General features: G+C 38.3%; 1 protein-coding gene across 2 annotated transcripts in view; it reads left to right on the forward strand.

Moving 5' to 3' along the window:
- Window positions 1–18,250, forward strand: part of cramp1 (cramped chromatin regulator homolog 1) — a 45,222-nt gene that overhangs the window by 3,835 nt on the left and 23,137 nt on the right. For both annotated transcript variants that reach the window (XM_028814057.2, XM_028814058.2), the window contains exons 3-9: window positions 3,059–3,258; window positions 8,125–8,278; window positions 9,155–9,238; window positions 10,353–10,401; window positions 12,767–12,852; window positions 15,655–15,778; window positions 16,052–16,133. In XM_028814057.2, the coding sequence (XP_028669890.2) occupies window positions 3,059–3,258; window positions 8,125–8,278; window positions 9,155–9,238; window positions 10,353–10,401; window positions 12,767–12,852; window positions 15,655–15,778; window positions 16,052–16,133 (779 nt within the window). The remainder of the gene's footprint in view (window positions 1–3,058; window positions 3,259–8,124; window positions 8,279–9,154; window positions 9,239–10,352; window positions 10,402–12,766; window positions 12,853–15,654; window positions 15,779–16,051; window positions 16,134–18,250) is intronic.

The following is an 18,250-nucleotide window of genomic DNA, read 5'->3' on the forward strand; positions in this document are numbered from 1 at the left end:
GAGGCAAGAAGGGAGAGTGTTTGTGTGCACCTCACTGTGGGTCAATACTGGCATTGGTTAGTAGAAGTTGTAACAAGCAAGCATGCCCTAAAATAATTTTACTATAAGAGCACAAGTTAAGAAAGAGCAGAGTTGTAGGGTTTTGGTAGTACTAGGGTGTTGTACCGTGTTAGCCATTATGAATATAGTGAAAGTCAAGCAAAATGACACCTTTTATTGGCTAACTAAAAGATTACAATATGCAAGCTTTCGAGGCAACTCTGGACCCTTCTTCAGGCAAGATTGAGCCAACTCCTCCAGGGTGCTTTAAGGCAGCATCCAGTCCCTGACTGGGACAAGTGGGTCCATGTTTTTAGCATGACCTGCCATGTTTGAAATTTAAGCAGAGCTTTGTGGTAAAGTCGCCTCGGAGGAACCTGTGCTGCATTCAAATGCTGTAGGAAATAAGAGGTTCATGTGAACATCCTTCTGAGTGGTGGCTTCCAGTAGGGCTTACAGACTTAACTTTACTATGGCAATTTGCCAAGTTGGCATGTAATTCTGACCTCTCAATTCCCTTATATAACTGTAAGTAATAAAGCAATGTTGTATGGAAGTTTCATTGTATTTTAAGCAATATAATATTCACATAACTCGTTTCTTTTGCTTTTTATAATCCCAAAATATTGTATCTAATTTTTTTTTAATTGTGAATTTTTTGTGCGCCTTAGACAAGAGATTAGCAATGGTCTTGTGTTTCTTCCTTACCCTCTGGTCAGAAATGTACATGAATAGTATAAAATGGGAAGATGTAATGTCATATATGAGAACTCTTGAGAATTCACGTAGCCAGTGAACTTCATATCTGTTCTGGTTGTTCTAAGATTCTTTACACTCTTCTGATTCTAAAACGATTCTAGTTTGTAGCCTAGAAGTGGTCCTAGGATTGAGTTTAATGGCTCCTTTAATAGTAGGCCATTTAATCCCGATATAGGAAATTGTCCATGAGCAAGAAAGGCCAGGGAGAGACTGAGAGAGGAGGTAATGGGGAGAAGGGTTGGTGGTATCTGAGACCTGGAAAATGCCTTCTGATTAAGGAACGGTCATAAGAATACCCTTGGGGGCATTTTACTTTGTGTGTGTGTGTGTGTGTGTGTGTGTGTCTCTGGAGATATTTCTGTAGTTGTCCTTGTGTGTAGTTTGAGTGCAAGTACACCTGTCCTGATGCAGGTTTGGTTTTCTTTGGCATGATTCCTGCCATTCAGAAATGAGGATGTGCTCATTAATGACATCATAATGGCTGTGTTGGTGCTACCTGCTTCTATTCCTTTTTAAATAACATTTGTGGAATATTTTAATATTTGTATTTATTTTAATACATAAGAACATTTACACTCATAAGTATTATAACAAATAAAACGATTATGTTTGCACTTCTGTTATTTATAATTTAATTTTTTATTTTACATTTCCATCCATCTGAACAAGTGCCTGTTTTTACTGGAATGTGCCCAGTCTGATTAGTTATTGGTCTAGGACTTCACTCAGTCATTCTCCAGTATTCATATAACATGCTTACTGCCTCCAAATTATTATTTTCCCCTCCGTGAAAATCCACATATTCATTCTATTTTTCTCCTCATATTCCCTCCTAACATTGTGTCAGATTCTCCTTTCAGTGGCCGTGTCTCACATTAATGCATCATATACAGAGTTTATGTGTGGGTGGGTGTGCTTGTGAATGTGCCGCTCAATGCTTTGGCACTCCATCCAGAGTTGGTTACTGCCTTCACCTACCCTTGCTGCTGGGCAAAGCTTCTTCCTGAGACTACTGGAAAAATTATTTTTGAAAATGGACAAGTGGGTAGGAAAGGTTTATTGTAATCGATTAAAATTTTGCAGTATAAAAGTTTACATTCAGCTTACCAGATTCACAAAGAAAAAATCAACTTCCTCTAAAAAATATGTGCAGACCTTCGCGAGGTTTCGGAAATGTTAGCTGTCTACATCTCATTCTGTCACCTTTTTATTTATTGTTTATGAGTAACTAGTATATAAATAATTTAGATATTTGCACAGGATCATCAGAAAAGTTCTTTGGATTTTTTTGTAGTGTTGCATCTAATGTTAACAAACACACCAAGTAAGCAGACACTAAATGTACTGTATTAAATTAATAATACATTGTAACAGATGAACACTATAGTTTGTTTTTCTCAACTGTGTAGAGTCTACAAATGTAATACTGTCACTTGATAGTCCTCTTTACAACTACTCTTGTTAGACCTCTCACCCAGTAGCTTCCTCTGTCACCAACATCATCCAGGATGATTAAAGAAGAGAGCATCAGGGTGGCTTGTAATCATCCATCTACTAAGTTTCATGAATAAATCTCCAACCGTACCTGCAAAAAGTAGAAGAATCAAAAACATGACATGACGTTCATATCGCCCTCTCACACAGTTGTCTGGTCAGAATGTTAGAAAGACTTAATTGCAAGTTCTGTTAGTTTATTTGTAACTGAACTCTTGGCAGTGCCTTTGGCCTTAGCTTATCTTAAGTAAAGAGTGGGTGACCCAGCAGACTTGTGTTTGCTTCACAATATAGTTTTCAACGAGGGAGGGCTTGTGTCCTCTGACAGAACAGAAGAGGGTTGTTAAAGTGACGAGGTATGTGAATTGGTTTTCTCTTGTCTGTCTTTGCTGAAGTATCAGAGAAGTTTGGAGAGGCAGTGGGTAAGCCCTGCATGGCTAGTCTATTACACTTTTCATGGTTCCAGTTATACTTGGCACAAATTTGGAAATCTTTGTAATCATTTTTTTGTTTATTAAGGGCTTTATGATGATGTATGTGCAGAGAGATTTAGAAAATGAAGGCTGTTTGAGTGAAGTTTGTCATCATGTGAAATGGTAAAAAGCCTTGGTGAATTTAACTTGAGTTAAAACACTGACGTTGGCCAAGAGATGTTTGTCCGCCTGACATGAATAGTTTAGACCAGCAGTGTTTTTTGTGTGTGTCACCTTTATCTGCTTATCACCTTTAAATGTAATCCAAGTTACTCATGATTCCTCACTTTTAGGCTCTGAAAATGGAGGAGCTGTTGTGGGCGCATGTAATTCCACAGGGACCCTCTTGATTTCGTCTGGTGGTACATCGAAAACGCCTTCAAGATCTCTTGGGCCCACGGATAAAGAGGAAGGTAACAAGAAGAAGGCTCGAAGGCAGTGGGAGTCGTGGAGTGCGGAGGACAAGAACTCATTCTTTGAGGGGCTCTATGAGGTACTGACTTGATGTACAATTTAGAGCAGGAGCTAGAAGGAGAAGGAAGTGGGGGTGTTTGCAAGTGTGCAGTGGGCTTATGTGGTGGTGGGTGAGTGCAAATGACCTGAAATTGAATAGTGAGATTGTTTAAAATGGCACGTCCTCCATGTGAAATCCAGCTGAAAGTAACGAGGTCTCGGCAAAAAAGGTGATAGAATCCCCGTGCCATCTTGGAGTATGGATTATGGTGATGTTAAAATATTTTGGAAGTACTTGAATGCTACACAATTTTAATTTGAGCCCTTTGCTTTTGAGAATAGCAACCTGTGTGTGTAGAGTAAGTTTAGAAGGTAAAGTTGATCCAGATAGTAGAGGATTCTTCAGTATTTTTTTCCCCCAGTAACCTTGTTACAATCTCCTTAACCCTCAGATTTACAGTCATATGAAAAAGTTTTTGGGAACCCCTCTCAACCTGCATAATAATTGACTCTCCTTTCAACACAAGAGATAACAGTGATATGTCTCATTTCCTAGGAACATCTGAGTACTGGGGTGTTTTCTGAACAAAGATTTTTAGTGACGCAGTATTTAATTATATGAAATTAAATCAAATGTGAAAAACTGGCTGTGCAAAAATTTGGGTCCCCTTGAGTAATTTTGCTGATTTGAATGCATGTCACTACTCAATGCTGATCACTTGCAACACCAAAATGGTTGGATTAGCTCGTTTAGCCTTAAACTTCATAGACCGGTGTGTCCAATCACGAGAAAAGGTATTTAAGGTGGTCAATTGCAAGTTGTGCTTCCTTCCCTTTGACTCTCCTCTGAAGAGTGACAGCATGGGATCTTCAAAGCAACTCTCCAAAGATCTGAAAACAAAGATTGTTCAGTCTCCTGGTTTAGGGGAAGGCTACAGAAAGCTATCTGAGGTTTAAACTGTCCGTTTCAACTGTAAGGAGTGGAATCAGGAAATTGCACAGTTGCTGTTAAACCCAACAGGTCTGGCAGGCCAAGAAAAATACAGGAGCGGCATTATGCGCAAGATTGTGAGAATGGTGACAGACAACCCACACATCACTTCCAAAGACCTGCAAGAACATCTTGCTGCAGGTGGTGTATCTGTACAAACAGTTGTACAATTTAGCGCAATTTGCACAAAGAACATCTGTATTGCAGGGTGATGAGAAAGAAGCCCTTTCTGCACTCACGCCATAGTCACTTGTTGTATGCAAATGCTCATTTAGACAAGCCAGATTCATTTTGGAACAAAGTGCTTTGGACTGATGAGACAAAATGGAGTTATTTGGTCATTAAAAAAAAAAAGCGCTTTGCATGGCGGAAGAAGAACACCGCATTCCAAGAAAAACACCTGCTACCTACTGTCACATTTGGTGGAGGTTCCATCATGCTGTGTGGCTAGTTCAGGGACTGAGGCCCTTGTTAAAGTCGAGGGTCAGATGAATTGAACCCAATATCAACAAATTCTTCAGGATAATGTTCAAGCATCAGTCACAAAGTTGACGTTACGCAGTGGTTGGATATTCCAGCAAGAGAACGACCCAAAACACAGTTAGAAATCTACAAAGGCATTCATGCAGAGGGAGAAGTACAATGTTCTGGAATGGCCGTCAGTCCCCTGATTTGAATATCATCGCAAATCTATGGGATGATTTGAAGTAGGCTGTCCATGCTCGGCAGCCATCAAATTGACCTGAACTGGAGAGATTTTGCATGGAGGAATGGTCAAAAATACCTCCATCCAGAATCTAGACACTCATCAAAGGCTATAGGAGGACAGCATCTAGAGGCAGTTAGATTTGCAACAGGAGGCCCAACTAAGTATTGATGTCATATCTCTGGTAGCCAAATTTATGCACCTGTCTAATTTTGTTATGATGCATATTTTCTGTTAATCCAATAAACTTCATGTCACTGCTGAAATACTACTGTTTTCATAAGGCATGTCAGATATTAAAAGGAAGTTGCTACTTTGAAAGCTCAGCCAATGAGAAACAGAAATCCAAAGAATTAAGAGGGGTTCCCAAACTTTTTCATATGACTGTATATAACCACAATTTTATTCCAATTTTTAAACACATTAAACAAGACCGTTTTTTTTTTTCTCCCAATATACATCTGTCACGGCAGGGAAGAAGTAATGCAGTTTAAATTTAAAAAATCGCATTCTTTACGAGCACTTCTTTGATATTTTAAGTGGAGTTGTGCTTTTATTTGGAATAAAAATGCACTTTTGGGGAGAATGTGTGTATCTCGTTTCAGAGATCAACAAAGATGGGGGAAGATTGAATTCATCCGATTTTTTTTTTTAAGCTGACTTTCCATGCAGGGAATCTTTTGAGCTCCGGGATTCTGTCCTCACAGGTGGCGCAGTGGTAGTGCCGCTGCTTTGCAGTAAGGAGACTGTGGAAGATTGTGGGTTCGCTTCCCAGTTCCTCCCTGTGTGGATAGCGCTTTGAGTACTGAGAAAAGCGCTATATAAATGTAATGAATTATTATTACCTGTTTGTGTTCATTTAAAAAGACTTGTCTGTTTTCTGTATTTTCTATACTTGTGTGCACCTAGGGAAGGAAAAATATAGTGGCTCAGAATACCAAACAATTTGCACTTTAATGGTTTTGTCATTATTGTCAATTGCACTCTTAAAAGTTAATCACACCTTTCAACTTTTTGTTGAAATACTCGCGAGTTTCTCTTTGCATTGTATTAAAACTCTTAGACACTTGTACTTTGAACTTCCAAGACTTGGTGTGAAATTTAAACGTGGTATAATTTTTTTTTTTTTTTAAGTACCTGCTAATTAGAGATATATTTAAATATTCATTACCAGACACAATGATCAGTGATTTATCTTTCTAATTCTAAATGCAGAATTGAGAAAATGGTAAATGCAGTGAGGTGCCACTTTTTAAATTCATTCTCAGTATAAAAACATGCATTTTTATTTATTAATTTGTATTTACAGCCTTTAGGGAGTGTCAGTGCATCTAATCCTAAACACTAGTGTTAAATTCATCACTCTTGCAAGCGAAAATGTATCTCAGTTTTAGACTCTTACCAGTTTTGCTGTTGATGCACTTCCACCAAAGCACTGGGGTAAAGCAGAGGTTTGTTGGAGCTCATGACATTTTACCCCTTGAATTCTTTTCTTGTCCTGCTTACTACTACTAGACGTGTTAGACTGTTATTGCAGGACTTGCCTGTCCTGTTTATTTTGATATATTTGCTGTGTCGATTGTTGTCAAGTGGGATGTTGTGTTCTGTTACTAGAGATTGATTGACTTACGCAGTGCTACTTCAGAAAATTCGATATTTATGAGAAGAAAACTAGACTGTGGATTAGACATAGCTTTTAAAATTGCACACTGTTCACTTCTTCAGCCTTAAGAGAGTCTATAATTGGTTTTACTTTGTTGGTTGGATGGTCGCATTGTCTTTACAGACTCCTTCATTCACTCATCCCAGACCTCACCCTGTTGCTTAATGTTTAGTTTATTCTTTCAACTTTTTGTACATGTGTAGTTTGTTGTCATTTTAAAACTTTTTGGTGGTCTTTGGTATCTTAGATATAAACGTCTACGTGTCGATGTGTATGTGTCTATTTATGTAGTCATTAATGGGCTGCCCAGTTGATTTTGAAATATAATAATTTTTTAACACAGAACTTCAATTTCGACACCAAGAGTGGTCTTGGTCCTTTCTATATATATTTTCTGACCGCTTTGGAGGCGAAGTTTGAGGAGATGATTATGTGATATATTAATGAAAATAGAGATGATATATTAGCATTCTATAAAAATAATAAAGGGGAAAATGTGTCTTTTAAAGTAAACTTTACATTCCTCTGAACCCCCATGGCATGTTTATTTTGATGAGTGTTTTATTATGAACTAATAGTCCTAATGTGTTTTAAGCAATACCTTGATAAATCGGCTTAGATAGCAACCAAAGGCCATTCTTTAAAAACTGGCTTCATTGTTAACCTGTAGGCTTGTTTTATGCTTGATGCTGCTGCTGAGGTTGTTTTAGTCAGCTAGGACTCCAGACAGGATGAAATGAAGTTTAAAAAAAAAAAAAAAAAAAAAAAAAAAGGTCAATGTGTTTTTTTTTTTTCCTCTTTGTCTTTCAAATGTAAAATCCTACATTTAAAAAGTTGTGGTTTGGACTGGAGTATGTTGTGGCTGCTTGAAAGAACCAAGATTCTGGATGAAGCTGATGAAGATATAGGAGTGGAAGCTGTGATCTTCAGATATTTACTTTAGGGTGGCACTTTGTTGTCAGTTACAGCTTCAGTGAGTGATCAGGGGCAGGCATCTGACTTATTAACTGCCGGGCATGATGAAGTGTTGGTCAGAAGATGTCGGGATCTTTATTATTAAAAACTACAAATCATTTTAATGGTTACACTTTTACCCTACAGTAGCCATTTGAATTCTTAGCTAGGCAGGAATTAAGCCTTCAGAAAAGAAAAACTAAGGGAGAGATAGAAGCAGTTTATTTTGTTTTTAATGTTGTGTTTTATGGAATCACATTATTTATTACATATTCTTTACACCTAAGGAAATAAGCCTTTGTAATGCCTCACTGTGACTGCTCTCTTATCATTAGCCAAGTAAAAGGTTTTCATTATTTTTAGTAGTTCTGGTTTGTATTTGGTGTGTCTGTCTGTTATATTTTCTGAGTTTCTGTAAAAAGCTAATTCTGTCTGTCCGTCTGCCTGCCTGCCTGTCTGTCGAGTCAGTCTACCAAGTATCATCAGTTCAGTTTCGTTGGCTCCCTTCACAGGTGATCGGAGGTCTTGGGTGTTATTTTAAATCTGCAGTTGCCGTTTGGTTTAAATTCATTTGTGTTTACATCTCCAACAGCATGGCAAGGATTTTGAAGCCATACAGAACAACATTGCACTAAAGTACAAGAAGAAGGGCAAGCCTGCCAGCATGGTAAAGAATAAGGAGCAGGTGCGGCACTTCTACTATCGTACCTGGCACAAAATATCCAAGTACATCGACTCCAACAATGGTAAGTGAGCCTTATTTGCCCGAGTTGTCAAGAGAAATGCTTTTGCATGTTTTTATTCCAATTGTGAAATAATATTTTAACTGTAATAAAAAGGCACCTTTTCAAGAGGAGGCGCCATAGTGGCATAGTGTTTTAGCTTATTAGTGTTTTGCATATCAGTCGTTCTGGGTTTGAATCCCATGTGTGGATGTTGTCTGTGTGAGGTTTGAATGTCCTCTTGTCTGAGTAGTAGTTTTTATTTCTTGTTCAGTTTATTGGTGGTTCTATTGTTAAAACCTGAATGCGTGTTTTGCAGTGGACTGGTTCTTGCTTTGTGCCTAGTGCTGCTAAGTTTGAATCTGCGTACCCTTAATTGGATGAAGTGCCTATGAGAATGCAATGCCCTTTCAAAAAGGTCTCCAAAGGAACATTTTCCCACTTCTTGAAATGTTATAGAATTAAGTGGAGGTGTTAGTGTCTCAGAGCATCAGAGTGCTCTGGTAAGCCAAAGGGATGGTAATGATGTCTGCCAGCCGGCAGAAACTCATTCTGCATCCCAAATACCTTGGGCACCCAAGACTGGTTTTGTAAAGAGCACAGATAAAATTGAGCCCAGTTATGGATAAAATGCAAAGAGTTCTGCAGGTGAAGATTTTAAAGCACTGATTGGTGGTACCAGTTATGTGTAACATAAAGTCTTAACTCAAAACTGGAAATGAGTAAGCCTGCTCTTGAGCCATCTATGAAATTCTCAGCTGCACATTTGGAGAACCACAATTTTACAGTTTTTTGACCCTCTTGATATTAATCTTTTTCTTTTTATGTAATTGAATATGTGAGTATTTTTTATCTTACATTTGATTTAGTTCTATGTGTGTATAAATTTACTTTTTTTAGTTTTTTCCCGGAATCTAAAAAAGTCCTCTCAGGAACTGTATGGACTCATCTGTTACGCTGAACTACGGAAGAAGATTGGTGGCTGTAAGTCTTCCTTTTACACCTCATGTTTAATCCTTAACTACACTAGTGCAGATTTCCTAATCTGCTGATATTGACACCTTGACCTACACTGGCCCTCTCACCCTGTGATCACTTCTAGCCTGCCTTTATATTTGTTTTTTATCTCCACTTTTGTGTATTTCTGAATGTCACCACTTGCCCCCTCTCTCTTATGGTTTCAGGCTGGATTGCCAGCTTAAATTTTTTTTTTTTTTACACCAGCTGCACACTTCCTCAGATATAAGATGGAAAAATGTGTTTTTGATTTATCATCTATAGCAAAATTAACATTAAATTGAACTTGTGTTGAATTATATTCACAGTTTAAGAGCTTGTTTGTTTTAGGTTTGAAAATATTGAACCTCACATCATAAATCTCAGTTTTTCCAGTATGCTGTCTTAGCTATATGTACTGTGATGTGACCTTTAGTTAGCAATCCCATTTGAAATGGACATTCTCTCCCTTCTCTTATTATGGATGGATGAATGGGATGAATGAACCAGAGATGGACCTTGTCAAATAAATATAGAATGACAGTCTATCTTTGCCCCTCAAAGGCAGAACATTGCAGGAGTCCGTCTATTCAGTCAGCTTGTGTATAATCTCCCTGTTAGAACTGGTATTAACTTTTAGTACAATATGACGTATTTTGTGAATTTGTGTCCAATGTAAATTGAACTGGGGCATAGTCAATTACATAAATGTTAACTTTAAAAATTGATGGAGGCATATATGCTTCTTTTTTTGTATGAAGAGTATTCAGGGTTATAGTAAGCAAATGAGGAGCTTCATTTGAGTAGAGAATCTTTAAATTTGGCACTGATCAGTCCCTATAATTAGGTGTACAAAAACTTTAGTCATGTCTTTGCCTTTTCCTCCACTGTCTGCCAGTGGTTGCTTCTACTCCACATACTGCCATTTATTGTTCAGTGTCTTTGCAAGTTAACTCTCATTTATCTGGTAACTGGAAAGAAATTAATTTTGGTTGCTTTTTTCTTGGTCTGGCTTTTCATTCAGTTGTAAGGCTGTTAAGAGGCAGTTTCAGATCTATCTGTGTTGTGGGCTTCTCTCTGATATGCATGTAATATCTTGCAGGTATGGATGATAAGAACGCTGCTAAGCTCAATGAACTCATTCAAGTTGGGTAAGTGGATGTTTTCACTAACTTGTTGAATTGGGTAGGCAAGAATCCAGCTGCGTACCAAAGCTCCCCAAGAAGCTTGAGGGATGTGAAGTATGTGCTCCATCGTACATATTTAAGAATGTTTTAGATGACTTGGAGTGTCTGGTAGTAAGGTGACTGTAACATGTGGTAAGGCCCTGTCATATTACACAACATCTTCCAGTGGATTTTTTTTTTCTTTTCAGCTTCAGACATGATTTAGATAATCTTATCAAGTTGGATTTAGTCATGATGTACTCCCGTCTGACATACCCATTGGCACAGTCCATCCAGTCTGCAACTTACCCCAACAAATTTGATTTTACCTTAGGTCTTAGGCTGTGAGTGGATGAGTGCTAACAACCAATGACCACACGCCTGAAGTAAAGTGCATAGATTACAGCTATGAGGAGTAAGAAGTGCAGATTTAGCAGACCTTGCAAATAGAAGAGAGGCTCGTCAATGTGTCTCATGTTTTATGTACCACAAAAGAATGGGGTAGGCGTGTATAGATTGCAGCTGCACTCTCCATACCCAGAAGGTGTTTGTACAGCACTGGCTCTGTCAGGCAGCACATTATTGGCCAGTGAGAAAAAGGGGCAAGGTGGCAATATTTTGGAAATGTGAAACTGTGCTGGAAAGTCATTTTAGTGTTTCACATATTTGTCATACCCTGCGATTTCAAGTAATGTAAACTGACATCCTCAGGCAACAAGATGAACAGCTTCAGTTGACAAGTTTGAAATATCCTTTTCAACTAGAAGTTGTGTAATGTGCCACTGGCTTAATTTCTTGAGAGTTGTATGTCTCTAAGCAAATAAGATCCATATTTTAGTGTCTAGTGTAATTTTCCATCTAATTGGTGTGGCACCACTACAGTCCACCTTAGTAATGAGAAGCTTCACTACAGACTATAATGTGGCACCAAAACAACCAAGAGTTAATATTGAGTTTTTCTTTTAATGACCGTTATTCTCTGTTTACTAGATATGAATTTGTATACCTCATATGTGACAATAATTATTAATGTGCTCCAGGATACTAATGTTTCTTACATCTGCCTACCGCTATATTAGAGAACATACTTTCATTGAAGTTTGCATGCTACAAATATTAATTTCCATACATACTTTGAGTACTGAGAAAAGCGCTATATAAATGTAATGAATTATTATTATTACTAGAAATTATGAATGGACTTCATGTTACTCTACATCCCTTCCTCGCCTCAGCTTTTACTCAAATGGTAAATATCCTTAAGCAGCTTCAGTTTGCAGAGCTTGCAAGTACATGGTGTTAAGTTTGTCACGGACATTTCTGACTTCAGGGGTTCTAAAGGAGGTGTTCTGTAATGTCACATTCGCAAATGCTGCACAGTGTATAGATACGGGACTTCCATTGTTGAATTAATCTGTCCGCATATGTCCCATATCTGCTTATCAGGTGCTTTTTCTGTCAGTTTTGTTTGGTGAATTACCTGTGGGCCATTAAAATATAAAAGCACAATGACGTCACTTCCTGTCAGGGGGTAAAATTAATTAAAATTAATTAAAATATTAACCAGCAAGATGACCTGATTTGATGTGTCTGTGTTTAATTTCATGTTTTTATTGCGATTGCAAAAGACATCAGCATGAATACAAAAAAACATATCTGTAGACCTTTGTGACATGGGATGTCTATATCTATATTAAAACATCATTTACTAGAGTAGTTTAGATATAAACCTGTGGGTGTAAACTAGGTTTTAAGATTACAAGTCTTAAAGAGGGACACAAACCACTTGCTGATGCATGGTGTGCTCCAAGTCCTCTCCTCTGTACTATTAGGTAATGGAAATAATAATAATTCTTTGCATTTATATAGCGCTTTTCTCACTACTCAAAGCGCTCAGCAATTGCAGGTTAAGGGCCTTGCTCAAGGGCCCAACAGAGCAGAGTCTCTTTTGGCATTTACGGGATTCGAACCTGCAACCTTCCGATTGCCAATGCAGATCCCTAGCCTCCGAGCCACCACTCCGCCTGGTGTTGTCTGTCATAGAATTTATTTTATTTGTAGTATTTTCTTTTATTAACACCGCCTGCCATGGATTAAATAGTTCTGAAAAAATCATTGACTGCATTTTATGTATAATGTCAACTTTCCTTTTACTTTTATGTCAAAATACAAATACAAGAAGACAGAATTTTTTTTCGTATAACTAACGTTTAATGTATTCTGACACTTTCTGGTTCGTCAAGTTTTGATTTATTTTTCTTTCTTTTTTGACTGAATCTTAATTGACGCCATCTGTTGAAGCAGTAGTGCAAGAGGATACTTGTTTAAACGTTTGTTTTGTCCTATCTAGGGCAACTACGGTCCGCTACAATGGCAGAAAACTGAGGATCAAGGCGCCCATGTGTCGAGCTCTGAAGAGGCTTTGTGACCCTGATGGTAAGTGGAGGTGCCATTGTTGACACAGGATTATTTATTTTTCGGGCCAAAAGTAGAATAAAGAAATAGGGTGTTTTCCTCCTTTTTTATGGTGCATTTAACAGCCTTTATATCAAAAATTGTGGTGTATGAAAATTTATTTGGTGCAGCTAAAAGTTTATTGTGGAGAGACATCAGAAACAAATGGCATTCAGCGTTATGGTCAGCAGGGCCAGCCGTAATTCAGAGTACTCATGAACAACAAGGGACAACTCGCCTAAATGTTTGTAGTGAGCAGCAGCGCTACTGAAAAGGCTCCGCACACAGGATTTCTTCTTAAAACCTCACCCTCAGACTTCTCCAGTCCATGCACTTTAAATGTGTGGGGTTGCAGTGTTCCGCTTCTATTCATAAAATAACTATGGAAAGGCAGGGATCGAGAAAAAGAAACTGGTCAAAAGACTTTACTCTTAAGACAAAATTGAAGTAAAATTGCCAGTTATCAATTCAAGAGCTCAACTAAATGATTAATTTATATATCTTAGAGAAACATTGTGGTCGCGTTAGTGTCATTAGGCACATTTACTGTTTTGGATGTATTGAGGACAGAAATGACATCTCTGGTGGCTATTCTTTAACAACTTGTTTTTAACTGGGTGCAATGGCACACAGTTTAGTCCATCCATCCATTATGTTAAACCACGTATTCAGGGTAGGGTCTTGGGGTAACCCCCTAGCCCAGCAATCATTGGGCGTAAAGTAGGAACAATCTCTGGAGCAGGTCGGCAGTCACACCATTTTGTTCAAATGCATTTTTTTTTTTTTTTTTTTTTTTTCGGACATAGATGCCAAATCTTTCAACCTTGCATTAACTGCGGCGGTATCATCCTAATTGAGAGTGACACACCACGAACAACTGGCAGTAGTGCATCATCCACAGTGCCAAAGTGTAATTCGGTTTTAGAAAAAGATATTTGGTTTGCAACAGGATACATTTATTTTTAACACATGTGAAGTGTTCTGTGCACACACGACACGCACCTGTGTGATTAACAGAGGTCTTTTTAGATTCTTCAGCCATACAAGGCTTATCCATCACACCGTTTCTCTTTACTTTTTTTTAATCCCTGCCTCTACTCTGTGCTGCGCCTTCTTGAGGTGTTGGATTGGTTTAGAAATTTCAAACTGAATGAACCGTCTAATTGTCCGTTCCCACGTTTAAGCATAATTCATTCACGATTGCCTCCAGACGCATGTGTTATAATTCTGGCTCTGTGAGACTTTGGGAGGTCTAACCCACACACTGTGCTTTTGGTAACTACTTTTATCACTGCTTAATCCCGTTTAATATGTAAAATGGTCTTGGTCCCAATTTTATTTATCTGACAGGTTAACTGAGGAATGTTTTAAAATTCTGCACCATAATAACCACTGGCCCTTTGTATTTTTTACACATTACAGCCTCGGCCTCTTGCCACCTGCCCTCAGAAGTTTGTGCTTTGATTTCAGTTGTTGATTTGACATAAATAAAGTGCGGCTTTAATTTTACTAAGCAGTCCGGGGTAGAGTGACATAACGGAGAGTCAAGGGATATGATGCATTCACAAGTTGAGTTGTCATTGCTACTATTCTGTAATGTCACTCCTTCCCACTTTTCATGTACACTTAAAGTCAACGTTTTGGGAGAAATACAAGTTTGATTTTGATTTACTGCTTGATCAGCAGAAATGTGTTTATGTACATGTGCGTGAAAACAAAAAAAAACACACTTCAATGCATTAAATGCACATTACTTTAAACCAGACATAATGTGTCCTACAATTTTACTCTGCCGCTGTCCTGTTCATTATGCAGCATGTACTGTATTTTTAAAAGTGAGACCAATGTTGACAAAATTGGATAAGAAAGTTATATCTGAAATCTCCCTCTGGCAGCTGTGGCATGTATGTTCATGTGGAATATCCCCACTGGGGAGCTTGAATTTCTCCAAACATAGAAACAGTAAGGTGAGGGGCTAAACAGAAGCCATATGTGGGAAAGCAGCCTCAACCAAAGAGCATTTGTGCTGCATGTTATGCAGGGTTGTTAAGCAAAAGGTGACAAAAACTAGACTTGATTGAAGTATTTATATATAAAAAAAAAAAAGTGAAGGAAATAGATTCTATTTTAGAAATGGTTCCTTCGCAATGGTCCATGGATACATATGGGTGGTTAAGAGTAAATATCACACATGTGAAGACCTTTCGTCATTGAGATAACTTGTGCACTGTAGATACTGTGAAGTGTTATAGCATTTTGAAACTTCAGTTTGTCATGCTGACCTGTTGTCATAAAATCTCCTGGTGTTATTAGTAAATTTCACGAATGAAGAAGAGTAACATTTACTTTGTGCAGGTTGTGGCCAAGGATCCAAAGTGATAGCACACTAAGGGGATGAATTGCAGTGTCATTGCTAGAAAAGAGCAGGCAACCCAGGAGCCTCATATGGCCCTTAACTCCCTTAAAGAGTATACTGAGAAAGAGAAATGACGGCGCATGTGTATCTGCTATGACCTGACTGTATAAATGACTCCATAGTTGTATCTGAAGCACAGCCCCAGTGGAGTCTTAAAATGAAAATCTATCTCACCTGGTTTGTAGGATAGATGATTAAGTTGGACTTTAGTATTACTATGTTGTGAATGAAAAGTAAAAGTATTTTAAGTAAGTATTTTGAAATAATGCATTTTGAAAGGTTCTGTCTCTTCTAGTGTTGCAGTGGTTGTAGTTTTCCTATTTAGTTCTCTGAAGTTTTTTTTTTCCCCCAATCTTACTCTTGTGTAGGTATTAGTGACGAGGAGGATCAGAAGCCAGTCCGACTTCCTCTGCGTGTGCCTGTGGAGCTGCAGCCACGTAGTAATCATTCCTGGGCACGAGTTCAGAGCTTGTCACACAATCCTAGGCTGCGGTGAGTCTGGGCATCATTCTGGCGGTATGACCTAACGGGTAGTTGTTAAATGGAAAATTTATTATGCTGTGTAGGTAACTTTTGGTTGGGCAAGATTAGACCTTGTTTCCCCATAAGCCCCCAAACCCCATTCACCTTAGCTGCCTTAGTGGTCTGGGATTTAATTTCATAACCACCTCCGAAAATGAACTTAAAAATTGCACAGTGGTTAAAGGAAGCAGAATTGATTGCCATCTATTTATTTATTTTTTCTTTTCTTTCTTCCTGCTTTAGGATGGTGGTGGAACTCCACAGGAAACTGTCCAGCCTGATTGAGTTTTTGAAACAGAAGTGGGCTGTCAATGAAAACCGCATTGTATCCTTTACACATGACAGCCTTGGCCTCTTGCTTTTATAATCCTGAAAACCACCCTGCTTCCTAACTGCGTGCCATTCATCCATGGTGAAATATTTTTCCTGTGCAGTGTTTTTTTATCTTTTATAGTATGTTTTGTTCTCTTTTTCTGCATCTTTTGTAGTATTTTCTAGCATTGTGTTAGACTGTGTACCTTTTGTCCTGAACAAAGATGGCATCAGCACTAAAACTGTTTATATACACTGCTTGGCCAAAAAACGTCACCACCTGTATTTAGCTATGCAAATAGGTAAGAGTCTCCCATTGGATAAGCACTGCAGTGATATGTTTCAGCTGGCAATAAGTTTATTTAACCCTAACTGATGCAGTGAGTAGCTTATCATTTCTTAAATGGCCATGTCGGAAGACGTATCCTGTGGTCGTGGAAAAGATATTGCACTGTTTCAAAAGGGTCAGATTATTGGCCTGTATCAAGCAAAGAAAACAACTAAGGAGATTGCTGAAACTACTAAAATTGGGTTAAGAAATGACCAACACATTATTTAAACATGAAAGGATAGTGGTGAACTGTCATCTTTGAGGAAGAAGTGTCGGCGAGGAACAAAATCTTGAATGATCGTCATCGGAGATGGTTTTAATGTTAGGTGAAATCCAATTGTAAAAAATCAACAGTAGAACTATGTTTAATAGTGAAAGTATGCGAAGAGAACGCAAGATATTGGGACTTAATAGCTGTGTAGCCTTAAGAAAACCACTTATCAGTGAGGCTTCAGTTTGCTAGGGAGCATAAAGATTGGCCTCTGGAGCAATGGAAAAAGGTCAATTGGTCTGATAAGTCCTCATTTATCCTGTTCCTGAGTGATGGGCACATAAGGGTAAGAAGAGAGGCGAATGAAGTGATGCACCCATCATGCCTAATTCCTACTGTACAAGCCTTTGGGGGCAGTGTTATGATCCTGGGGTGGCTTCATTTGCTCAGGTCCTGGTCCAGCAACTTTTTGTGCCCAAAAAACTGAGGGCAACTGACTACCTGAATATGCTGAATGACCAGGTTTTTCCATCAATGGATTTTTTTTCTTCCCTGATGGAATGGGCACATTCCAAGATGACAATGCCAGGATTCATCAGGCTCAAATTGTGAAAGAGTGGTTCAGGGAGAAGGAGACGTCATTTTCACAAATAGATTGGCCACCACCGATTCCAGATCTTACCCTCATTGAGAATCTGTGGGATATCCTGGAGAGGACTTTACGCAATGGTCCGACTCTCCCACCATCAATACAAGATCTTGATGAAAAAGAAATGCAACTCTCTACAGAAATGAATGTTGTGACATTGCATAAGCTTATCGAAACGATACCTCAGCGAATGCATGCTATAATCAAAGCTAAAGGCGGCCCAACAAAATATTATGTGACTTTTTGTTTTTTTTGGCCGGAGAGTGTATAAATTACAGTGAGAAGCAAGCATACTTGGACAATGAGGTCATATGTGCTATTTTTGTAACATATTTATAATATATGCATTCTGGTTTAAAAGATTATATGATACTAACGTACAGAATGTCAGCTTTTTCTTCTTAAATGTTTTACATGTACCTTAACACAGGGGGGAAAATGACATTTGTTGTGTTTTGTCCTCCAATTTCTGATGAACTCCTTGGTTAGGCAGCCAGTATGTTTCCCATTATTATCTTGCTCTATTATGAACCTCCGTTCATTGAGCTTAGAGACAATTGTTTGGATTTAAGAAGACAAGATCAGAATTCAGCCTGCTTCTACCATCATCATTTATATTGTCAGTGAAGACCAGTGAGTTAGTTGTGTTTCACAGCTAAACTGGTGGGTGTGCTTAAGATAATTTGCAGCCCCACTCATTCCCTTCCCAACACTTTGGTTAAGATTTATCTTTACCTCTTGTGTCCATAAATCTTTGCTTCAGAACACTTTTGGCTCTTCTTTCTACTTTTTTGAAAATTCCAGTCCAGTCTTTCTGTTTTTGGTGCTAATACATAATATAGGTGCTAATATATTTGCATTTTATATTAATTTGTATAATCTATACAGGTGAACAATTCTCATTTAAAATACAGCGCTCAATGCGTGAACTCCGTGAAG

The sequence above is a fragment of the Erpetoichthys calabaricus genome, chromosome 11 (genome assembly GCF_900747795.2).
Source record: "Erpetoichthys calabaricus chromosome 11, fErpCal1.3, whole genome shotgun sequence".
Lineage (NCBI taxonomy): Eukaryota > Metazoa > Chordata > Cladistia > Polypteriformes > Polypteridae > Erpetoichthys > Erpetoichthys calabaricus.